The following is a 26926-nucleotide window of genomic DNA, read 5'->3' as shown; positions in this document are numbered from 1 at the left end:
ACAAGTCTTGGGGCAACATTTTTGCCTCTGGCCTAGCAGGATGGGATGAGGCTTAGACAGCCGAGCCGAGCGCATCATTAGAAACAGTACGAAAAAACAAAACAAAAAACAACTTAGAGGATGGAAAGAATAAATAATGTATAAACACCTGCATATAACATGCAGCAAGGCAGACTAACGAGATCATTGTTAGCAGGAAACAGCGAAGGTCAACAATCCAAAAGTAATGGGGATTTATTATGTCTTTCTTAATTTCATGTTCAATTTGTTGGATTAACGTGGCCATCCCTGGCCAAAACATCCATCTTTCATTTATAATAGATGGGAAGGAAAGGAAGATAGAGAAAGGAAGGAGAAGAGATAGGAAGGAATAGGCAGAAAGAAAGAGGGGGAGGCGGAGGAGAACAGAGAAAGGAGAAAGTGGAGGAGAGAAACAAAGGCAGAGGAGGAGAAAAGAAGGAGAGACAGGGGTGGAGTGGGAAAGAGACAAACATAGAAAGGAGAAAAAGAGAGGAGAAAAGAGAGAGGAAGAGGAGGAATGAGAAGGACTTAGAAAAGAGAGAGGAGAGAAAGAGGGGCACAGGAGGGAGGAAAAGGACACAGAAAGGAGAAAGGGAAAAGGAGCAGAAGATAGAGAGGAGAGACAGAAGGAAAGATAGGCAGAGAAGGATAGAGAGAGGAGGAGAGACAGAGGCCAAAGAGGAAAGAGGAGATAGAGAAGGAAAGAGAAAAAGTGGCAAAGGGGTACATAGAGGGAGGGATAGAAAGAAAAGCATACGAGGACAGAAAGAGGAAGGAGAAAAGGAACGAGGAGGGAGAGGAGGACAGAGAGAGAGAGAGACAAAGAGAGAGAGAGACAGAGAGACAGAGAGTACAAAGAGTAGTGGAGAAAGAAAGTCAGAAGAGGAGAGAAAGGAAAGGAAAGGGAAGGAAGAGGCTGAGAAGGAAATAGAGAGAGGAAAGGGAGAGACGGGAAGAGGGAAAGTGGCAAAGGGGGGCAAAGAGAGGAGAGAGAGAAAGAAAGTCAGAGGAGGACAAAGAGAGAGAGAGAAAGTGTACAAAGAGTAGGGGAGAAAGAAAGGCAGAAAAGGAGAGAAAGGAAGGGGAATGGAAAAAAAAAAGGAAAGGAGAGGAAGGGAAGGGAAAGGAAAGGAAAGGAAAGGGGGAGGAGAGCAGAGACAGAGACTGAGAAGCAAATAGAGAAAGGAAAGAGAGAGACGGGAAGATAGAAAGTGGCAAAGGGGGGCAAAGAGAGGATGATAGAGAGGGTAGGGAGAAAAGAAGAGAGAGAAGAGGGAGAGAAGGAGAGCTAGGGGAGGGCAGAGAGGATAGAGAGTGGCAGAATAGGATAGAGAGAGATGGGGCAAAGTAGGACAGATAGAGGAGAAAGAAGGAGAAAAAGAGTGGCAGAGAATGACAGAGAGAGAGGAGGAAAGGGGGAGACACAGACGATGGAGAGAGAGAGAGAGAGGGCACTGACAGAGAGGCAGAGAAGGACAGTGAGAGAAGGAGAGACAGGACAAGAAGGAACAAGAAAGGAGTGAGAGAGAGGTAGAGAAGAGAAGGAGAGACAGAAGCAAAGGAGTAATGATAGAGTTAGGGAAAAGATAGAGACAGAGGAGAACAAAGAGAGAAAGGAGAGACAGTGAAGGAAAAAAGAGTGAAGATAGAGACGAAAAGAGAAAGGAGAAAAAGAAGAGTGAGACAAAGGAAGACAGAGAGGGGAGAGGGAAGGAAAGAGATGCAAACGAAGAGAGAGAGAAAGAGAAAGGGAGAGAGGCAGAGGAGGACAGTCAGGGGAGAGAGAGTTTGTTTTTTGCCCCAGCTGCTCCTTGGCAGTGTCCATTCTGCAGATCCTATACTAATTTGGCTAACATTTCCGAACCCTTGGTCCAGCTCCCAAAATGTAATATTTTAAGGGCATGTGTTGATGTAATTAGCCACAACCATGATTGTTAAGCATAGCCAATGACTCATGCTACAATATCCTAAGACCAGCTGCTAATGACTCCGCGTTGCCCAATTCAAATGTGGGTCATGGTTTCTTACACAACACTGGCACATTGATTTAAAAAGAGGGGAACGAAAGTTATTTTTATGATGCTAATAAATCTGCAGCCTGGTCATTTATTCTGAACGAGATTCCCATTAGCAAAGACAAACTAGCGGGTGTCAATTTGGGAGCCATATCTCATCTTCGAGGTTTGAAAAAAAAAAAAAATGCTTTTTAAGTCTGCCACAAGAATTATAAAGGGAAAATATATTCTGATCTTGTTACACCAATTAAAAAGATTTTATTTATTCCGAGTGCAAGAGCTCTCTCTGCACTGGGCAGTAATGGGGATATTGAAAAAGAACATTATCATTAAAGTAGAACTATGGCCTCCTATAACAAAAAAAATATTCTGCAACACATAATTATAAGTGCATCTGCAACTACAGTTTTGCTTAGTCCCCTTGCAAAGTCACAAAAGTACCTGTTGAGTAAGTGAAGTTCACCTAATGTAACTTCCTGTGGTGATGTGGCAACAATGCTGCACTGCTCTTGAATTCAGGGCAGAGTTGTCACTCTAATGTATGCTGGCACTACAATGGGATGAAACATGTTGCAGCTGCAGCATTGTCACTACTAATTCACATGCCTGTACCTTGTCAATCAACACTTGGTTACACCTAGTCCTGCCCACTGCTTTCTGTTTTGACAACACTGCCTTTGTTGTTGAAACCCTCCTACTATTGGCACTTTTCCACTGCAAGTACCGGCCCGGCTCTACTCAGCCCTGCTTGGCCCTGCTTGGCCCTGCTTGGCCCTGCTTGGCCCGGTTTGCTTTTCCACTGCTGGTACCGCATGGTACGGTGTTGGAACGGTTCGGTACGGTACGGTATGGTTTGCTTTTCCACTAAAGTAGTACTAAAGTTAAGTGGGTGGGATAACAACAGGGTGGGTGGGATTCTCTGACCAATCAGTGGCTAGTAGTGTCTGCATGCAAAGGATTGTGGGATATGGTACCAGTTTGGTACCTGTTGGAACCACAATCGAGTAGGTACTGTTTTTTCAGAGCCGTACAGTACCGTCCGGTTCCATGCAGTGGAAAAGCGCCGCCGTACCGTACCGAACCGTTCCTACACTATACCATGCGGTACCAGCAGTGGAAAAGCACAAAAGCGTGCCGAACCGTTCGGTCCCATGCAGTGGAAAAGCGCCATATGAGCTGCAGTATCTGGGAGGGGAAGCGTGTGAGACACAAATGAAAGAGGGTTTGGCTCAGTCAAGGAAGGTAGAGGAAGTTTCAGAAACCAGGTCTGAACCTACACACTCTGCTGTGTCTGACGATGTCTCATTTATCAAGACTTTACTTCTATTAGTCCAAAGATTTTACAGCTACACATCAGTTACCTGCTATATAAGGAAAAGTATGTGGACCACCTCCCATCCCCTCCAAAATATTGAGTTCACGTGTTTCCATTGAAGGTTTCGGGACCCAGGTCTGAACCTACAAACTCTGTTGCATTTGGTGGTTTCTCTTCTTGTTAAGCCATCCAGGATCATGGACAGCTCCCTGGACAAGACAGTTCACCTCAGTTGAGCCCTCGTCATCTACCAGGATGACCTACTTCTGTACTTATCCAGTTGGTCAGTGGGTACCTCTCTACTGCTATAGCTCCTTGCCTCTGAGCCTGATCCCTGACCATGATAGGAAGACTGTTTACTTTATGGGACTTGTGCATCACATAGTACCTGAATTCGGTACCTGTTTAGGGTGTTATATAGGAGCCTTTAGTTGAACTTAGTTGTACTTTAAAATGCACATTCAAAGTATAACATGTAGAAAAGGAGAACGTTACTATACTGAGATCAACTGAGCCGGGATTGCTAAGAGTAGCACTTAAAATAATGCTAACCCTGTGCCCTACAACAGACCGGTTTTAAAAGCCCTACTCCTATTAGCCAGGGTTTTGTTGGTCAATGTATTCCACTGGCCAACTGTATAATATTCCTGAAGATTTTGTGGGTCTGAACCTGGGTGAAGAAAAGAATGATGAGCAAGGGACAACCGGAATGGAGTACAGAACAAAAAAAGGTCGGATGGTGGCCCTAAGTGGAGATATGTGGTTGTCGCTTTTTCATAGAAATAACCATTGTTCAACTTCCATGGCCATCTTTAGAGTTCTAGCCAAAAAGAGTATTAAGAAGTAATTACAATAACACACATGGGGTCTTTAAATAGACTTGGAAGTTATCTCCCTAAATTCAATGCACACCTAGTCCTTCTCAACATGGTCACCTGACTTGTGGCCATAGAGACATTTTTTATTTAATATATGGACTGGTGAAGAGTTGAAACTTCTGTATTTTCTGTGCTATGTTGTAAAATCTGTGGACCGATTATCCCTCATTTTCTGCTCTGAAAACTCAACAGAAAATTAGGGCAAACATTGGTTTTGGTGGTTTTTAAGGGTGCAATGGGTGGCTTTAAGTGACTTGTGAGAGTTATGAAAGCTCCTTTCAACTATTTTAGACCTGTTATTGTGCCAAAAGGATCCCCTCATTAGCTGGGAACATTTCATTAAATATTGAGGCGCCCTAACCACAACCTTTTCCTAACCCTAGCCTTGGCACTAACCCTAACAATATCCCTTTCATTTCATTTAGAATACAATATTCTAATATTTTCCCTCATTTTCTATTCTGGAAACACGACAAGAAGCTCTGAACATGACATTGGATACTGAGGATCAGGGGAGGCAATTGCCCCCTGGGCCGCTTTGATGCCCTGTAAAAAGTCTGCACCACTTCTGCCACAGACACACCTAAAGGATACCCGGTGAAGAGAAGTAAAAAATCCCTGCCGCTAAACTACTGAGCGCGGGTTGAAGACAAGGACAGAGTGCAAGCCTCTCCCCCTGTCCCCCCACCCCCAGCATGGATGATGTAAACTGTGTCTGAGCAAAGGCCAGTTCCATGACCCACTGGAGACTCTTCTTCCCTGGCCAGCCCCAACCAAGCTGTCCCAGCTCTCCCCAGCCGCCCCCTGCTGGCCAGGTTGGGAACCCAGATTTGGCCAGTCAGTAGAGAGTACCTGGAGCTGAGGTTCAGCCTGGAATGAGGGTCAGGAGGAGGCCAGGAAAAGGGAGAGTGGGAGGGGGGGCTGAGTCACTGCACCATGGGCCTCTGGTTTGTACTTGCCCCCTGGGCCGAAAGTTGCCAGTCTGCCCCTGCTGAGGATCCCTAACCAAACCCTAATGTTAGACTTAACATAAACCCTAACTATAACCCTAACACTACCTTTTCCAATGCCATTGATAGTTGACTTTAGGATAAAATATTCTAATCTGCTCCCTCATTTTCTATTTTGGAAACACAACATTCGATATTGAGGATCCCTAACCATATCCCTAATGCTAGACTTAAAACTAACACTAACTATAACCTTAACACTATCTCTTCCAGTGCTATTGACAGTTCACTTTAGGATAAAATGTTCTAATCCTTTTCCCTTCTTTAACCAAAACTAAAAACAAAAGAAAAAAAAAGAAGAAAAGATATTATTTGGATAAATAATTGAGCAACACCTGACTAAGCCAATATCCTCAACTTTATGATCAGAGCCAAAATATAAGAACATTAAGCCTCTGCCTTTCTTTATTCTACTATATCTTATCCCCTACAGAAATAATTTCATAACTTTCCCTTTTAACATTAATTTTAATGTGCAATGCCATGGTGACTGAATACATTTGCTAGTGATTAAGTTTTATTTTATATATACTGGTGATAAGTGTTGGAAATCTAAATATAGTTTTAAAATGTTATTCTTTCTTTAGAGTTTCTCCAAAAAAAAAAAAAAAAAAAGAGAAAGGTAAGATCTTACATAGTGAAAACGTTAATGTGTGATGTCATAATCCATAAATACCAACCTTGAGCAGGTCATAGTTCTGAATTCCATTCTTGCCCACATCCGGATCAATGGCGGATGGCACAGAGTATCGAGAGTTGACAGCAGTGTTTTCTGGGATGGAGATATTAATGACTGTGGAGGGGAAAAGTGGAGCGTTATCGTTGATGTCTTCGATCAAAAAACGGATCTTGACCAGCCTGAAGACCTCATCGGGTAGAACGGCGACTTCCACCTCATAAAAACACTTGTTTTCCGTAAATATTCCAGCGCAAAGCTTCTCGCGGTCTATCCGGTTGGAGGTGGTGAAAATTTCACCGGTGTTCTCCTCGACTCGTACCAGGGGGACATCACCAGTCTTGTAGACCAGTTTAAACTGAAGAGGGGTAGAGAGAGATATATCGGGGTCAAGCGTTAAGTTTAGGTCCCGTAACAAGTTTCCAATCGATATATTTTCACCCTGTTCTTCACGTATAATATAATTCTTCTCCTGAGCACCGGACTCATAGACGATACAGGCTATAAATACCGCCAAAAGGTAGGTCGCCGATAGCAAGTCCATCTCCAATTCGATTCTTCAGATATCCCACCTGAAAAAAGAAATTGATATGTTAATATGCCTGGAGAAAGAGAATTCAAATAGAATTTGCAATGAGTTGCACACTATCTGGCCAAACATTTGTGGACATTGACTATCACACCTATATGAGCTTGTTGAACATCTCATTCCAAAACCATGGGCATACAGCTGAGCCTCGTTTAGGTGCTCTAACAACTTACAAGTTACTATGACTGGAGATGGAGATTTCAAAATCTAAAAAGGCAAGGTTACACAACTGCATACATCTATATCTGTGCATCATTTATCCAATCAGGCCTCAAATAGAAAAATCTGGATACAATTCAAGCAATTATTTGCTGGTCACTAAGCAACCAATGAGTTTATATACTTAAAAATAGAAAAATAGCAACAAAACTTCACGTGTTTGCAACCTTTTCAATAAGTTGTACATAGTATATAGCCAAACGATTGTGAACGTCTGGCCATGACACCTATATGAGCTTGTTGGGACATCTCATTCCAAAACCATGGTCATTTTTATGGAGCTGGTCCCCCGTTTAGGTGCTTTAACAAATTTCACTCATCTGGGAGTGAAAGTTGTTAAAGCACCTAAACGGGGGGGCCAGCTCCATAAAAATGACCATGGTTTTGGAAATGTTTTTTTAGAAAATGTTGGTGTGTCTGTGGAACACGCAGCCATAAGAACATTTGTGAGTTTAGATAGTGATGTTGGGTGAGAAGACCTGGCCAATAATTGGCATTTCATTTCATACAGCAAGTATTCAGGCTGGTTGAGTTTGGGGCTCTGTGCAGGCCACTCCACCATATCAAATCATGTCCAAACGAAGCTGGCTTTGTACAGAGGGGCAGTCTTTTCCCTACTCTTATCAAAAGGTTGGCCTAAAATGTATTTATATGTTGTAGCAATAACAGTATCCTTCTGTCACAGTCAGGGGTCAGGCTCAGGCTCAGAGACCAGTAGCTATAGCAGTAGAGAGGATCCAACTGACCATCTGGATAAGTACATAAGCAGGTCGCCCCAGCGGATGACATGGGCTCACTCGAGGCACAGAGTCTAAGAAGTAAACAGTATTCACCAGAGCTTCTGATGGTGGGGATGGGTTTTGTTGCATGTTAGTACCAGGTCATGGTCCTCAGGATTGCCCCAATAGGAGGTGAGCAAGCCTAGGCCTAGCCAATAGCAGCCATTAGATTGTAACCTCTTCTGAGTAGGGCCCTCTTAATCCTCTTGTATTTTATTGTATTGTATATGTACTATCTTCCTCTAATATTGTAAAGCGCTGCTTAAACTGCTGGCGCTATAGAAATCCTTAATAATAATAATATAGTAGGTAGGAATCAAACTGAAGCATAGTCAGTAAACATGCCAAAGGTCAGTAACAAGTAATTGCAGGTTGGGAACAAGCAGAAGCCTAATTGAAGAACAAGTCAAAGGTCGGTAAGAAGCAGTAGCAGGGATACAAATGGCAGTAGGAGTGAGAAGAACAAGATATTGGCTGGAGAGAACACAATAATCTGGCAAACAGGAAGTGCAAAGGCATGGCTAAAGTTCATGGGGAGGAGCAAAGGGTTCAAGGTTCAAGAGAACCCATGTCTAAAGCAAGATTGTTGAAGGAATAGTCTAGAAAGATGTCCAGCATCCCAGTTGGCTCAGGAGGAAGATACACCACCAGGCACAGCAGAAGTTGTCGGTTCAGATTGGGGTCCTGACACCTTCAATAGTGACACCTGAACTCAATATTTTTGAGGGGTGGGGAGGTGGTCCACATTAGTGATCGACAGATATCGGTTACTGATACAGATATTTTGGCCAATGCATATCGGTATCGGCCGATATGCGCCAATATTTTTGTACATTAAAATGTTTTTTTTTTTTTTTTGACAGGTAGTCTTGTGGAGGGATCTGGGGGTCGAAAAGACCCCAAACCCCTCCTCTGCACTTAAAAGCATTCAAAACGCCGAGTTTGGCTGTTTTGAATGCTGTCATTTTTTAGAATTTGGCGCAGAGTACCCGGAAGTGATGTCATGACATCACTTCTGGGTTTTTAACATGGAGACTCGATGAGAGCTGAATGCGGCTTTGATCGGGTCTTCTCTTCGGCAGCTGTGCAGGATGGTTGCCTGGGTCTCCCGGTGAGGCGGGAGACCCAGGCGAGCCGCGGAAGGCAGCAGGAGGGGGGGGAAGTCCCCTCCCGCTCCTTGTAATGACAGCCGAGCAGCTTCCCAGCCACATTGGTTGTCATTACAAGACAGCCGACCGTTGGCTATGGACGCCGGTACCTGGGTGATGTCTCTAGCTGCAGGAATCACTCCGGTACAAGCAGTTTCCCAAAATATCTGCAATATCGGTAACCTCAGGGGTCGATTCCGATATATCGGGGAAAGTGCATATCGGCCCTCGATATATCGGCTTTGCCGATAATCGGCCGATTCCTAGCCCACTTACTTTTTCTCATATAGTACAAAACTGATGTGTAGTTGTAAAATCGCTGGACTAATAGAAGCAAGGTCTTGATAGTGTTTGATAATATAAAAGTCATTATTCCTTCAAAGGGTCTGATGTGCAATAAAGGATAGTATAGAGGGACCATGTTATGGTCCCAGGCTGCTCAGTAGATAACAAACTCTGAGGTTGGTATTGAGGAGACTCCCAGTACAAAAGTTCATGACACTCAGAGGTCAAATCAAAATTTTTATTGAATATAGGTATCAGATAAATGGGGGAAAATGTGTTTTGTGGAGGCATTTCCACTGAAACGCGTTGGCCTTGTCGGATATCTGTATGCAGCAAAAATCTTGATTTGACCTCTGAGTGTCATGAACTTTTGTACTGGATGCACCTCAATACCCACCTCGGAGCTTGTCGTATAGTAGGTGTAATGGTCAGATGACACACTTTTAACCCCATAGTAAATGTCTACAGCTGGATTCTTGGCATGCTAGCCCCAATTCACCCTTAGCTTAGCGGCTTATTCTAACACTTGGATATCAATAAACAGTCACAAAGTATCCGAACATTAATGGACAATTCTCAGAATAACGTATTCCAGTCAAACATTTACTGAATTACTAGGTTAGCATATCCGTCCACTTAATTCTCCCACAAAGCAGCAGTTTTTTCCCAGCTATAAAATAAATCTCCTCTCTAATGCAGCCTGTGTCACCTATAATCACACATATTCAATAAAAAATAATTTAAACTGAGATTTCTGACTACGTATGCTTTTTCTTAACAGGCAGAAATCTCATCGTAGTTCTTTACAGACAGAAGGCTCAATCCACCAAAAAAAAAAAAAAAAAAATCAGACTAAGGATCCTTACAAAGAAAAAAAGGTTGACGGGTATTTTCATGTAAGTCCAATGAGAGTAGAAAATTACAATCACATAGCTAAAGATAAAAAACATTTGAGTAAAATTTTATGTATTGCACCCAGTGCACTTTATGAGGTTCCAGAGAGTCCAGTCCACCTTTATTATATTTAGGTAGGCAGCAAAAAAATATTATAAACTGAGCCATTACCGGAGGAGCTTACACTCTAATGTCCCCCACAATCACACACTATTATACATTTCTATAGCTCTGACATATACCGCAGTGCTGTACAGAGAACACAGAGCCAGTGACATCAGTCTCTATACCAGAGGAGCTTACATTCTAATGCCACCCACAGTCATACACTATTATTATTATACATTTATATAGCTCTGACATATACCGCAGTGCTGTACTGAGATCACTGAGCCAGTCACATCAGTCTCTGTACCTGAGGAGCTTACACTCTAATGCCCCTCCACAGTCGCACACTATTATTATACATTCATAAAGCTCTGTCATATACCGCAGTGCTGTATAGAGAACATTGAGCCAGTCATATCAGTCTCTGTACCAGAGGAGCTTACACTCTAATGTCCCCCCACAGTCACATCAGTCTTTGCAGCAGAGAAGCTTACACTCTAATGTCTCCCCACAGTCCCACACTATTAGTATACATTTATATAGCTCTGACATATACCGCAGTGCCGTACAGAGATCACTGAGTCAGTCACATCAGCCTCTGTACCAGAGGAGCTTACACTCTAATGTCTCTCAACATTCACACAGTATTATTATACATTTATATAGCTCTGACATATACCGCAGTGCTATATAGAGAACACTGAGCCAGTCACATCAGTCTCTGTACCAGAGGAGCTTACACTCTAATGTCCCCCCACAGTCACATCAGTCTTTGCAGCAGAGGAGCTTACACTCTAATGTCCCCCCACAGTCCCACACTATTATTATTCATTTATATAGCTCTGACATATACCGCAGTGTTGTACAGTGAACACTGAGCCAGTCACATCAGTCTCTGTACCAGAGGAGCTTACACTCTAATGCCCCTCCACAGTCGCACACTATTATTATACATTCATAACGCTCTGTCATATACCGCAGTGCTGTATAGAGAAAACTGAGCCAGTCATATCAGTCTCTGTACCAGAGGAGCTTACACTCTAATGTCCCCCCACAGTCACATCAATCTTTGCAGCAGAGGAGCTTACACTCTAATGTCTTCCCACAGTCCCACACTATTATTATTATTATTATTATTATTATTATTCATTTATATATCTCTGACATATACCGCAGTGCTGTACAGAGAACACTGAGCCAGTCACATCAGTCTCTATACCAGAGGAGCTTACACTCTAATGTCCCCTCCCCACAGTCACATCAGTCTCTGTACAAGAGGAGCTTACACTCTAATGTCTCTCAACATTCACACAGTATTATTATACATTTATATAGCTCTGACATATACCGCAGTGGTGTATAGAGAACACTGAGCCAGTCATATCAGCCTCTGTACCAGAGGAGCTTACACTCTAATGTCCCCCCACAGTCCCACACTATTATTATTATTATTCATTTATATATCTCTGACATATACCGCAGTGCTGTACTGAGATCACTGAGACAGTAACATCAGTCTCTGTACCAGAGGAGCTTACACTCTAATGTCCCCCCCCCCCCCACAGTCCCACACTATTATTATTATTATTATACATTTATATAGCTCTGACATATACTGCAGTGCTGTACAGAGAACACTGAGCCAGTCACATCATTCTCTGCACCTGAGGAGCTTACACTCTAATGTCCCACCAGAGACTCTCCAGCAGTAAATCTTTCAAAACAAATAATTCCCAAATCTTTGCTGGCTTCTATACAAAGTTCACTTAACCCTGGGCACCCCCTTTCTCTTCTGACCAATGGCATGATTCCCGGCCGGGACTGACTGGCAGTTCTTGTTTTCCCACCAGAAGACTTAAATAAATAATAATCAATTCATTGGATTTTTATAGTAAAATATCCTCATTGCAGTTCATTTTAAGCACCAAAAACAAGCAAAAAAACAGATGTGAACGCCAACAACAAAACAATCCCCCCCTCCCCCTCCCCCCATGCAATCGCAGAAATCCAATCCCCCGCTGGGCACTTTGTTATATCTGTTGCGGTTTAGAATATAAAATATTCCTGAATATTCCTCGTCACTGTCAGCGGTGTGAGTTGCCAGCGTTGTACCTGGGACGCGGTGATAAAAGGCGCGTTTGTCAGAATTCCTCCTTTTTATGGCTATAGGGAATATGTACATCCTTATAAATATTAATAAATGTGTTCTGGATTCCTATGAGATACCAACAGATCCAACAAGGAATGGTGCCGGGTAGAATATAGAGCCCGGGGCCCAAACTACCAGCTGGGGGCCACATGTGGCCATTGGAACTTAGTCTGTGGCTCTCGGGGCCCCCAGCAGACAGCAGTCTGTGTTTTCATTGCTCAAGCTGATAAAGGAAACATTTTTTTAGACTGGAATCCGGCGAATTGTTTTATTTATTTATTTTATATTAGATTAATTTTTCTGTGTTATATTGGACCTTGTTACATAAAAAAATTAAAAGTGGCGCAAGTCATTTTCAAGGTCTATCTGCTTATATTCCTCCTTTCCCCTCATCAACATGCTATCGGAACTCATCTGTTTTCATTACATACCATATATTAGGCCCAGTAATGTAACCACGGGGCCTCTGTTCTACTCTATGCAATGCAGGCAGATCATGGCTGGTGGGAGGGGCTGGCAGGGTGCTGTTCATAGCTTCCTGAAAATATCACGGTACCCTACCTCTTACTCCTCAAAAGAGCCTTCAGCCCTGATGCAAGCAGCTGATGGGTGGGTATTAGTCTGAAGGGTTTGGAGTTCCCATTGGGAGATTTCCTCTTTTTCCTGTTCTGCAGGATTCTTCCCTCACTTTTCAGTCCCCCAAATGCATTGGTTTATCTTTACTTTGAAATAAAACTCTAAATTTATAACGTTGTGCTTTCAATTCACCTTTTTGTCCCTAACACTAACCCTAACTATACTGCCGCCCCTAACACTAATTTTGGTAAATTTTGACAAAGCCAAAAATAGTAATGTCCCCAAAACCAGAGACATTTTGAAGAGGGCTGACAGTGGTCACATGGATTTGTTGATAAACAAACGGTTAGCACCAGGGTTAGAGTTGGTTTTATTTATCAAAAAAGTGGCTTTTTTTAAGCAACTGTAAGCAGTCTACATGGCCAAATTTGAGGCCAATTTTGGTAAAATTTTGACAAAGCTAAAAATAGTAATGTCCCCAAAACCAGAGACATTTTGAAGAGGGCTGACAGTGATCACATGGATTTGTTGATAAACAGTTAACACCAGGGTTAGAGTTGGTTTTATTTATCAAAAAAGTCACTTTTTTAAGCAACTGCAAAGAGTTCAACATGGCCAAATTTGAGGCCAATTTTGGTAAGATTTTGACAAAGATAAAAATAGTAACGTCCCCAAAATCAGAGACATTTTGATGAGGGCTGACAGTGATCACATGGCTTTGTTGATAAACAAACGGTTAGCACCAGGGTTAGAGTTGGTTTTATCTATCGACAAAGCTGCTTCTTTTATGCAACTGCAAACGGTCTACATGATAAAATTTGAGGCAAATTTTGGTAAAATTTTGACAAAGCTAAACATAGTAATGTCCCCAAAACCAGAGACATTTTGAAGAAGGCTGACAGTGGTCACATGGTTTTGTTGATAAACAAACAGTTAACACCAGGGTTAATGTTGGCTTTATTTATCAATAAAGCTGCTTCTTTTATGCAACTTCAAACAGTCTACATGGCCAAATTTGAGGCCAATTTGGGAAAAATTTGACAAAGCCAAAAAAAGTAATGTCCCCAAAACTAGAGACATTTTGAAGAGGGCTGGCAGTGATCACATGGTTTTGTTGATAAACAAACAGCACCAGGGTTACAGTTGGTTTTTATTCATCAACAAAGCCACTTCTTTTAACCACTTCACCACCGGAGGATTTTGCTGTCTTACGTCCAGGCCACTTTTTGCGATTCGGCACTGTGCGACTTTAACTGACAATTACGCGGTCGTGTGACGCTGTACCCAAACAAAATTTACGCCCTTTTTTTCCCACAAACAGAGCTTTCTTTTGGTGGTATTTGATCACCTGTGCGATTTTTATTTTTTGCGCTATATACAAAAAAAGAGCGTAAATTTTGAAAAAATAACAATATTTTTCACATTTTTTTATATGAAATTCCCCCCAAAAAAATGTAAAAATCAAAATTTTTTTACATTTTAGGCCAATTTGTTTTCTGCTACCCATGTTTGGTAAAAAAAATCGCAATAAGCGTATTTTGATTGGTTTGCGCAAAAGTTATTGCGTTTACTAACTAAGGGAAAGATTTCTGTCATTTTTGGTGTTTTTTTTTAAACGAGTAATGGCGGCGATCTGCGATTTTTTTTGCGGGACTGCGACATTGCGGCGGACAGATTGGACCCCTGACTGACATTTTTGACACTTTTGGGGGTACCAGTGACATTACTACAGTAATCAGTGCTATAAATATGCACTGTTACTGTAAAAATGACACTGGCAGGGAAGGGGTTAATTTTATTGGAGAGGGAGGGGTTAATGTATGCCTGGTGCTTACTAACGTGTGTGGGGGGAGGTGACTGAGTGACACAGGGACAGATCGCATGTTCAGCTATGCTGAATCCTGCAATCTGACCCTGTCTGTCACTTAGGAGATCCGCCCGCTTTGTTTACACAAGCGGGCGGATCTCCAGACTCGATTCCCCGACGATCGGGGAAGAGCAGCGGCAACCGCCGCCACTCCTCCCCTGGCCCGACTCCCGCTGTGAATGAATACAGCGGGAGCGAGCCTCTGGCGGCGCGCGTGCGCCGCCCACAAGGGGAGGAGTCCAGCAACGTAGGTCTACGTCGCTGGACGGGAATTAACCACTTTGCCGCAGTAGAGCTCGAGTGAGCGGTCGGCAAGTGGTTAAGCAACTTTAAGCAGTCCACATGGCCAAATTTGAGGCCAATTTTGGAAAAAATTTGATGAAGGCCAAAATTGTATTGTCACCAAAATCTCTTTGCTCATCACTCAATCCCAACACAGCTTTTCAAGCTTTTCAAGTAAACCAGGTGTGATTTCCTCCAGCCAACGGAATCACCTGGCAGCAGCATAAAAATACTAGAGACCTTCTCAGCTTCACAGGAAAACAGGGTAACCGCAACTAGCACAAATTACCAGGAAGCTGATCGCACAGAGACTGAACCTTGCAAAAAAAAAAACGGGAGCATGCTATTACATCTGCTTCTACATTTTGCCGCTTTTTATTAAATTAGCCCGGTAATTTTGCCCCTGCTCGGTGTCACCCTCCTGCAAGGCACCGGGGCCTGTGAACCCAGCCTGAAAACACACAACACACAGGTATCTCATTGATTTTCAAAATGTTTCTGATTAGTATGCTGCTAATGCACTAAAAGCTCTTAAGCCATTACCATCTCCCTGCCACTTATCTGCAATTTATCGCCTTTCACCTGGGAACCTATAGAAAATGCAAAGAACTGCTGAAACGCTGCACAGTCTGTAACATCAATCAAATTGGAGACGCAGGGGAGCTGAAATGGTTTACAGGTCTACTAGGCGTTATTTAGGCTCCTCTGCATCCCTTCGAATATAAAAGGGATACTCCAATTTCCAACCCCCGAAAATTCCAATTTAGCTGCAACACAGAGATAACAAGGAGCTGACTTTAATTAATGTATTCTTTATAATGAAGTAAGATACATTGTATTTCTTTTGTTTGCAGACAGCGTAAATAGGGAGTAGAGGGTTGGAGGAGTTGGTTTGGGGAAGTAACAACAGATTAGAGGAAGCTCGACCCTCTAAATTGAAGCCACCAATCAATATCTAGGCAATAGACATTACATTTGGCTTAGATAGTTTACACGCCTGCCCTACCATCCAACAGCTCCTATTTGTTTCACTCTTTTTAAAGTTAACCTGTATGGTTTAGCAGTTGGCAATGATTAGTCAGTAAGTCAGGAAATCTGAGGTGTAGTCGAAATACAGGAGTTTTAAGGGTTTTGGTTTGATAGCGATGGACTTCTTAATTTTATGGGTTGACCATCACCGAATCTTGCTCTTTATTTTTGAAAGGCACTTTGGCTCTTGTGTGAATGAAACCTACAAACTCTGTTAACAGTTTTCATAAATACACTACATGACCAAAAGTATGTAGACCCCCCCCCCCCCCCTTTCTCAAAATTGAGTTCAGGGGTTTCCAGTGAAGAGTACTTCTAAGACTACAAAGCAATTTAGACAATTGTGCTCTTCCAAGCTTGTGATAATAGTTTGGGGAAGACCCTTTTCTGTTCCAGCATGACTGTAGTACACCCCTAAGTGAATATGTCCAAGTTGGGCCCAATGTGTCAATATTTTGTATGGCCACCATTATTTTCAAGCACTGCCTCAACCCTCTAGGCCATGGAGTTCACCAGAGCTTCACAGGTTTCCACTGGAGTTCTTTTCCACTCCTCCATGACAACATCACAGAGTTGGTGTATGTTCAAGACCTTGTGCTCCTCCACTTTCCATTTTAGGATGCCCCACAGATCCTCAATAGGGTTTAGGTCTGGAGGCATGCTTGGCCAGTCCATCACCTTTACCCTCAGCTTCTTTAGCAAGGCAGTGGTCACCTTGGAGGTGTGTTTGGGGTTGTTATCACGTTGGAATACTGCCCTGCGGCCCAGTCTCAAAAGGGAGGGTATCATGCTCTGCTTCATTATATCACAGTACATGTTGGCATTCATGGTTCCTGCAATGAACTGTAGCTCCCCAGTGCTGGCAGAACTCATACAGCCCCAGACCATGACACTCCCACCACCATGCTTGACTTGACTGTAGGGAAGAAACATTTGTCTTTTTTCTCCTCCCCTGGTTGACACTATCTGAACTGAATAAGTTAACTTGGTCTCATCTGGCCACAAGAAATTATTCCAGTAATCCATGTCTTAGTCTGCTTGTCTTCAGCAAACTGTTTGTGGGCTTTCTTGTGCATCATCTTTATAAGAGGCTTCCTTCTGGGACGACAGCCATGCAGACCAATTTGATGCAGTGTGCGGCGTATGGTCTGAGCACTGACAGGCTGACCCCCCACCCCTTCAACCTCTGCAGCAATGCTGGCAGCACTCATACATCTATTTCCCAAAGACAACCTCTGGATATGATGCTGAGAATGCGCACCCAACTTCTTTGGTCGACCATGGCGAGGCCTGTTCTGAGTTGAATCTGTCCTGTTAAACCGCTGTATGGTCTTGGCCACCGTGCTGCAGCTCAGTTTCAGGGTCTTGGCAATCTTCATATAACCTAGGCCATCTTTATGTAGAGCAACAATTCTTTTTCTCAGATCCTCAGAGAGTTCTTTGCCATGAGGTGCCATGTTGAACTTCCAGTGATCAGTATGAGAGAGTGAGAGAGATAACACCAAATTTACCACACCTGCTCCCCATTCACACCTGAGACTTTGTAACACTAACGAGTCACATGACACCGGGGAGGGAAAATGGCTAATTGGGCCCAATTTGGACATTTTCACTTAAGGGTGTACTCACTTTTGTTGCCAGCGGTTTAGACATTAATGGCTGTGTGTTGAGTTATTTTGAGGGGACAGCAAATTTACACTGTTATACAAGCTGTACACTCACTACTTTACATTGTAGCAAAGTGTCATTTCTTCAGTGTTGTCACGTGAAAAGATAGAATAAAATATTTACAAAAATGTGAGGGGTGTACCTACTTTTGTGAGATACTGTAAATGTTACCATCTGAGAACTACGGCTTTGGGTTCCTGGTGCTAAAAAAAAAAAAAAAAAAATACAAAGAACCGTAAAAATATAAATGTAAGCTCCAGAGTCATTGTGAAGGACTCTGATTTCTGCAGCAATCGCTTCCTCCATCAGTTTTCCTCAATATTATGACCCTCTCAGGCAACAATCTCTGGGAAAAAAAAAAGTTACTTGGCTTAACAAATGTGGCGGACACATGATTAAATTTAAGAGCCAACCTAAAAGGTTCCAAGACCCAGCGGTGCCATTAAACGATTTTATGCCCGGCTAACGTGCGGGGAGAGCGCTTACAACGAGGATAAGGCAGGGAAAAGATATGATTCATGTTTGCGTGGCCCGCAGTGCAGCGTCCACTTACTGTTAAATGGAAGAATTTGCCCAAATCGTTCCCCATCTCCGCTCCATCTTTCTTCTATTTGTTGCCAGGCAACAGAACCGTTCCCGTCATGGCTGCCCAAAGCAGGGACGGGAGGCTCGGTGACAGAAATGGACAGAATAGGACCCATTCATGGTGGCTCAGTCACACATATTGGCTATAATTCGAGATGTGCATATTTTTCCCTTCGGTTTGGACTAAGAGGATGGGGCGTCAATCCCAGACAAAGATTGGTGTAAAGAGGAACTCCAACTGTATCTTTTTTTCCCCGCAAAAGTATAAAAAAAATGACTCCTAAGTCCCTCCATAAGACAACCCTTGAAGCTTCAGCAGCTACCTTGAGTCCACCTTTATTTCCGGTCCCTCTGACTTCAATCATCATCAATCCTCTCCTGATCTGTACTGCTGTTGACCTCCTTTCACTGTTTTTAGCTTTCTTTGCCCTCAATCATTTTGTTTCTGAGCAGTATATGAAAGAACAAGTCCCTGGTATCCCTTTAGACATACCTCCCAACTTTTTTAGATGGGAACGAGGGACATCTATTAGAAAAACTATGTAGGCAGAGGACACACCTCCTACCACACCCATTTAAAGAGGTTGTAAACCCTCTCTCGGAACTTGTACCTGTAGGTAAGCCTTTAATAAGGGTTACCTATAGGTACTGTAAATATCTCCTAAACTTACACCGTTTAGGAGATATTTACTGTTAATGCAGCCGATGACGTCATTGCGCTCTGAAGGAACGGCCACCCTCCTGAGATAAAAAAAAGGCCATTTTCCAGCGAGCCATCATCATCTACACACCAACATCTACCTGGGGGGGGGGGGGGGGTAAATTCAAGGGGCTGTCTGGGGTTAAAAACCATGAATAGAATAGATAGAATAGAAGGATAGAATAGATAGGATAGAATAGAAGGATAGAATAGATAGGATAGATAGATAATAGATAGATAGAGAATCAATAGAATAGATAGAATAGAAGGATAAAATAGATAGATAGAGAATAGATAGAATAGAAGGATAGAATATATAGAATAGAAGGATAGAATAGAAGGATATAATAGATAGATAGAATAGATAGATAGAGAATAGATAGGATAGATAGAATAGAAGGATTTAATAGAAAGGATAGAATAGATAGAATAGAAGGATAAAATAGATAGATAGAATAGATAGATAGAGAATAGATAGAATATATAGATAGAGAATATATAGAATAGAAGGATAGAATAGAAGGATATAAAAAAATGATAGAATAGATAGAATAGATAGATAGAGAATAGTTAGAATAGAAGGATAGAATAGAAGGATAGAATAGATAGAATAGAAGGATAGAGAATAGATAGAGAATAGATAGAATAGAAGGATAGAGAATAGATAGAATAGAAGGATAGAAGGATAGAATAGAAGGATATAATAAAATGATAGAATAGATAGATAGAGAATAGTTAGAATAGAAGGATAGAATAGAAGGATAGAATATATAGAATAGAAGGATAGAATAGAAGGATATAATAAAATGATAGATAGATAGATAGATAGATAGATAGATAGATAGATAGATAGATAGATAGATAGATAGATAGATAGATAGATAGATAGATAGATAGATAGAATAGAAGGATAGAATAGATAGAATAGAAAGATAGAATAGATAGGATAGAATAGAAGGATAGAATAGATAGGATAGATAGATAATAGATAGATAGAGAATCGATAGAATAGATAGAATAGAAGGATAAAATAGATAGATAGAGAATAGATAGAATAGAAGGATAGAATATATAGAATAGAAGGATAGAATAGAAGAATAGAATAGAAGGATATAATAGATAGATAGAATAGATAGATAGAGAATAGATAGGATAGATAGAATAGAAGGATAGAATAGAAAGGATAGAATAGATAGAATAGAAGGATAAAATAGATAGATAGAATAGATAGATAGAGAATAGATAGAATATATAGATAGAGAAAATATAGAATAGAAGGATAGAATAGAAGGATATAATAAAATGATAGAATAGATAGAATAGATAGATAGAGAATAGTTAGAATAGAAGGATAGAATAGAAGGATAGAATAGAAGGATAGAATAGAAGGATAGAGAATAGATAGAGAATAGATAGAATAGAAGGATAGAGAATAGATAGAGAATAGATAGAATAGAAGGATAGAGAATAGATAGAATAGAAGGATAGAAGGATAGAATAGAAGGATATAATAAAATGATAGAATAGATAGATAGAGAATAGTTAGAATAGAAGGATAGAATAGAAGGATAGAATAGAAGGATATAATAAAATGATAGAATAGATAGAATAGATAGATAGATAGATAGATAGATAGATAGATAGATAGATAGATAGATAGATAGATAGATAGATAGATAGATAGATAGATAGATAGATAGATAGATAGATAGATAGATAATAGTTAGAATAGAAGGATAGAATAGAAAGATAGAATAGAAGGAAAAGACAGACTAGACAGACAGAATAGATGTTTGCTTTTCTCAACAATGATGCTGGAGTCACCATCTACATCTACAGTATCTGCAGTACTTCCTGGACTATGATGCTAGATCATGATAATCATCATTCTTTCCAGAAGAACGGCACCATCTTTCCTCAGGTATCATACAGAGTCTCCATCTACTTTCTGGACTAAAAATCTGTACTGACTGACGGAAAATCGGCCGTTGTGTTGTTGGCCAACAAAAATTTTATAGCCTGCACACCAGATTTCTTTCGGCCGAAAAGTCAGCATCGGTTGTCGGAAGCATCACACTAACAAGCCGAAAAACGGCCGATCGGACGTTGGCCAATAATCGATGCGTGTGTACGGGGCATAAGATGCCGGCTCATGATCATGTAAACCCAGGTGCCTGTGCAGTTCTTGGCTCTGTTCACAAATGTCCGACAAAGATCAGCCACCTGCTGCAGCCTCTCTACCATGTGACTTGATACAAAGTTACAATGTTGCAGTCTGATCACTGGTGAAGGGAGATTTAGGAAATGCTTTCTCCTGCCTGCAGCAGACCGATAACATCATCTGAGCCTAGCCAAAATCACAGGACTGGAAGGCAGAAGGACAGATTCTTAATTATGACAGTGTGGAGCTTTTCTGAACAATGATAGTGTTCATTTATATGGTGACATGCCAAGAATGTATTCATGCAGACAAAGCTGGAGGAGAACAGCATAGCCACTTACGTTCACTGACCTACTTCATTCTGCAGTAATAAATATATATATATATTTTTTTTTTATAGATTTATTTTAGAATATTTTATTTTAAAAAAAGTATACATTAATAAAAAAAAAAAAAAAAAAAAAATATATATATATATATATATATATATATATATATATACATACACACACATATACACACACACATATATACACTTTTTAATTGTATACTTTTTTAATCAAATATTCTAAAATACAAATTATAAAGATAAAAGTATAAAAAGTATAAATATATCTATCTACTATATTATTATAGTGTGCATATATAATTTTATTTTCCTTGCTAAATGTGTGTAAATATATATATATATATATATATATATATATATATATATATATTGTTTTTTTTATTTATTTATTTATTATACTATATTATACTAAGAGCCGGTTCACACTAATCCGACTCAAAGTTGTCACGCCCGTGAAGCACGACTTCATCGCGCCTTGCAAACGACTTCTCATAATAGAAGTCAATGCAAGTCGCTCCCACTTCGTCCAAAAATAGTGCAGGAACCTTTTTCTAAGTCGGAGCAACTTGAGTCGCTCTGATTAGAACGGTTCCATTGCACAGCATGGAGAGCTACTTATAAAAAGAAGGTTGTAACCGCGCTAAAGGTGACAGGTAGTGAGCTGCGACTTCAAGTGTGACCACACCCCTAAAAATTATGTATTGTATAAGTCGCGATAAATTGAAAAAACAAACAAATAAATGTCCAACTGTTTAAAGTCCCAAATAGCATAAAGGTGACTAGTGATGTATGAGAATCTTGTGCTGCTTCCAAAAGATCCCGTAGGAATTGTGCTTACCAGAACGGCAATTTTAAATTGCAGAATTCATGTGATAAGATGAGTTCACATGCCCAGGTGATCCAATGGAATTCTAGCGCAAGGAACTCCCGATATAATGGTCGTGTATCATGTGGAGGAAAAATAGTAATCCATAGCGTGATACCGTACAAAAATGTCAATATTAAAACTGTGTAGGACTACAAGTACTGTGAAATCCTTCACCAATTGTGCAGCCGCTTACCAAAAATAACTAGTAAAAGGGCATGTAATAAAAATAGAGGAAAAAAAAGGACCGCCACCAAACGTAGAGCCTCTTACCAGATAGATCTGTATAGGTATATTCTATCCAAGTATAGAAAAGGTGAACCACCACCAGACATAAGGCCTCTTACCAGATGGAAATGGAAAGTCAGCAGAACATTGAATCCACATGCACCAATATCAGCAAGCCACCCAAGAGCGTATAAAGCCTCTTACCAGACCATAAGAAAAATGCTCGATAACACTTGGTATATTTTCCCAATGGAGAGGTAACCTCAGGGTCCCAATGACAATCCAGGCAAATCACTGATAAATACCACGATGTACCACTTGTTGTGCCTAGGTGGCCTCTAAGACCCCCTAATGCCGCAAGCTGAGCCGCTGTGGTTCTCAGGGTACAACGCCAGACCAGCCAATAAAGGAAAGAGAAGGCGCCAATAGTGTAAAAACTTCCAACAGATTTATTCGCATAAGGTAGTGTACTTACAAACAAAGAAGCGAAGGATGTAAAGCCGCCGGCCGGACGGCAAGGCGCATCCGTTCCCTCGATAAGCTTCCGGAGATGACGTCAGCACGCCGTGACCTAACGGCGTTTCGTCCGAGGAGACGTTATCAAAGGTGAGATAAAATGGAGAGCTACTTGTCAGGCGACCAAGTTGCCTGACAAGTCGGATTAGTGTGAACCGGCTCTTAATGTATAAATGTATTATTTATAAAGTACATATATATATATATATATAAATATATATATGAGAATTTGAGTACTGACAGTCCTATTGCGGTGTGCAGTAAGCTTTCTAAATATGCGTAAATATATAAATCTATCTATCTATATATGTGTGTGTATATATATATATGTATATATATATATGTACACATATATATATATATATATATATCTATATATATATATATATATATATATATATATATATATATATATATATATATATATATATATATATATATATATATATATATCTATATCAATATATACATATATATATATATATATATATATATATATATATATATATATATATATATATATATAATTATTATTATTATTTTTATTATTTATTTATTTATTTATTTATCATAATTAATATATATATGAGAATTTGAGCACTGACAGTCCTCTTGCGTTGTGCAGTGGGTCAGTGACCATATGTGCTGTTCTCCTCCAGCTCTGTCTACATGAATACATTCTTGGCATGTCACCATATAAATGAACACTATCATTGTTCACAAAAGCTCTGCACTGTTCAAATTAAAAATATGAACAATCTGTACTTGTCCTCTCCAGTCCAGGTGACTTTGCTTAGGCCTAGATGATGTCCCCGGTCTTTCTGCAGGCAGGAGCCATCATTTCCTCAGTCTCCTCTCCCCCCTAGTGATCAGCAAGTCACAGGGTGAGGGGCTGCAGCAGGGGGCTCATCTGGGTCAGACAACACAATCAGCCAATAACTGCACAGGCACTAGGCTTTACACATGATCATGAGCTGGCATCTAGGTCGATGATGTCCCTGCAAGATACCGGAGCAAAGATGGTGCTGTCCTTCAGGAGAGAAAAGCAGATGCATTGTCAGGGGGAGTGCTGTGATCTCGGTGAGAGGTAATAAATTCCTGGTATGGCGTACACAATACTTACTATATCTAATGCTAGGTCCACTTTTAGCAGAGCTCATTACTACGATATACAGCACAAGCCCAGAGACACTTTCTTTGCTGCGAGAGCAATAAGAGGATTCTGGGAGTTTGGCTCCAACTATACCAAGACACTGTCATTTTTTTTTTTTTTCCTAGAACGATGAATTTTTTATATTTCTTCTGCTGTATATGCCTCGCATCGACCTGTCACCATCTGTGTTGTTTTAATCTGCGCCTCGCTGGAAAACCAGCACAGCCGTTATCGCTTCTGTTTGTATAAATCTCCAACCTTCTCACCGACGTTATTCCCATTTTTTTATTTTTTTACCCCGGTAAGGTGAGGCTGAGGTCAGAGTACAGCCAATAGCTGAAATGCACATCTACCCCCCCCCCCGCCTCCCCTCCCCCCATTGCGATATGACTTAGCGGTAATTAGCAAGATGCGGCAAGATGCCATGCAGATTATAACACACCGGATAAAAGCCGCGCCACGTCTGGCCACGGAACAAGAAGATGCGGCGGGTTAATAATACATGAAGATCCAAAGAGAGACGTTCAACAATGAGGCTCAAAAACTTCCGTGTGATAAAGGCAGAGCGTTCGCCGATATGTTTACCGAAATCCCAAACCGCGTCGGGAATAAATAATAATTGGTGATGATTGAGTGATTTTTGGCAAAACGTTTAACTGACCTAAAATTTTACTGTGTGCACTGCTTGGGACCTTTTTTTTGGGAAGAAAGTCTTCCCTTATTTTTATTTATTTATTTTTTTTTTGTTATTTGACTCTTGTTAAATAATAAATAATAATATTATTAATATTAATTGAAAAAAAAAAATAATAAATAAAAATATACACAGAAGGTTTTTTTTAAAGAGATTTTTTCAAACATGTTTTTCCCAATGTTTCATTCAGGCGTATAGGAAATTAATAGGTCCACACACACCTACACAGGTTGAACTGGATGGACTATTGTCTTTATTCAACTTCAACTACTATGTAACTATGTAACTTTGTAACTATGTAAGAGGAGTGGACCAACATTCCATAGGCCACAATCACCAACCTGATCAACTCTATGCCAAGGAGATGTGTTGCACTGCGTGAGGCAACTGGTGGTCACACCAGATACTGACTGGTTTTCAGAACCCCCCTCCCCTTCCCCCCCCCCCCCCCCAGACCACCAAATACACTAAAACTTATTGTGGCCAGCCTAAGGCACACCTGTGCAATAATCATGCTGTCCAATCAGCATCTTGATATACCACACCTGTGAGGTGGATGGATTATCTCGGCAAAGGAGAAGTGATCACTAACACAGATTTAGATAGATTTGTGAACAATATTTGATAGAAATCGGCCTTTTGTGTACATAGAAAAAGTCTTAGATCTTTGACTTCAGCTCATAAAAAATGGGGGCAAAAACAAAAGTGCTGCGTTTAGAATTTTGTTCAGTATATATCTATATATCTATATCTATATAGATATAGATATATATATATATATATATATATATATATATATATATATATATATATATATAGAGATAGATAGATATAGATATCGATATATAATAGTATACACTATAATGTATTGGGACGCCTATCTTTGCACACACATGAACTTTAATGGCATCCCAGTCTTAGTCCGTAGGGTTCAATATTGAGTTGGCCCACTCTTTGCAGCTATAACAGCTTCAACTCTTCTGGGAAGGCTGTCCACAAGGTTTAGGAGTGTGTCTATGGGAATGTTTGACCATTCTTCCAGAAGCGTATATTTGTAAGGTCATGAGAAGGCCTGGCTCGCGCTTTATTTTATCCCAAAGGTGTTCTATCAGGTTGAGGTCAGGACTCTGTGCAGGCCAATCAAGTTCTTCCACCCCAAAACTCGCTCATCCATGTCTTTACGTACCTTGCTTTGTCCACTGGTGTGCAGTCATGTTGAAACAGGAAGGGGCCATCCCCAAACTGTTCCCACAAAGTTGGGAGCATGAAATTGTCCAACATGTCTTGGTATGCTGACCCCTAAGAGTTCCCTTCACTGGAACTAAGGGGCCAAGCCCAACCCCTGGAAAAACAGCCCCACACCATAACCCCCCCTCCACCAAATGATTTGGACCAGTGCACAAAGCAAGGTCTATGAAGACATGGATGAGTGAGTTTGGGGTGGAGGAACTTAACTGGCCTGCACAGAGTCCTGACCTCAACCTGATAGAACACCTTTGGAATGAATTAAAGTGGAGACTGCGAGCCAATCCCCCCCTCCACCAAATGATTTGGACCACACAAATGCGCTTCTGGAAGAATGGTCAAACATTCCCACAGACACACTCCTAAACCTTGTGGACAGCCTTCCCAGAAGAGTTGAAGCTGTTATAGCTGCAAAGGGTGGACCAACTCAATATTGAACCCTACGGACTAAGACTGGGATGCCATTAAAGTTCATGTGTGTGTAAAGGCAGGCGTCCCAATACTTTTGGTAATATAGTGTGTATATATATATATATCATACTTGGACCTTTAAATACCAGCCATCCTCTTCCCCCAACTACTCTAAACATTTTTCTTTCCCTGGGCACTGGTACCTTTTTCTGACGGGTACCCACTCCCACTTAAGCTAGGTAAGAATTACGTCAGCTTGACCTGTCCGGTCATGGTCCCCCGCCTGCAACCTCTTGGGACATATCACATGACCCAAGTGGCTGTGAGATCAGTAGCACCTTGTGCATGTGCAGTCAGACATCTGGAAGTCACAGCCAACCCCATAACCAAGATGGTGCCGCCGGTGAGCTGAAGCCTGATGAAGAGGACAACAGCCCTGGGCACGGGTGGTACGTTTTTATTACCTAACAAAATGCCTCCGCTACAGTATTTTTTTTATTTGGTATTTGGT

General features: G+C 41.1%; 1 protein-coding gene across 2 annotated transcripts in view; it reads right to left on the bottom strand.

Annotated features, from left to right (window-relative positions):
• LOC309559919 (protocadherin-11 X-linked-like) overlaps positions 1-26926 on the bottom strand; it is a 2238392-nt gene that overhangs the window by 1987883 nt on the left and 223583 nt on the right. For both annotated transcript variants that reach the window (XM_082263375.1, XM_082263376.1), the window contains exon 2: positions 5920-6487. In XM_082263375.1, coding sequence (XP_082119501.1) covers positions 5920-6459 — 540 coding nt within the window. In that variant the 5' untranslated portion in view covers positions 6460-6487. The remainder of the gene's footprint in view (positions 1-5919; positions 6488-26926) is intronic.

Source organism: Pelophylax lessonae, assembly GCF_965119305.1.
Source record: "Pelophylax lessonae genome assembly, chromosome: 7".
NCBI classification, from domain to species: domain Eukaryota; kingdom Metazoa; phylum Chordata; class Amphibia; order Anura; family Ranidae; genus Pelophylax; species Pelophylax lessonae.
The sequence above is the reverse complement of the archived record's forward strand: the minus strand, read 5'-3'. Positions and strand labels throughout refer to the sequence as shown.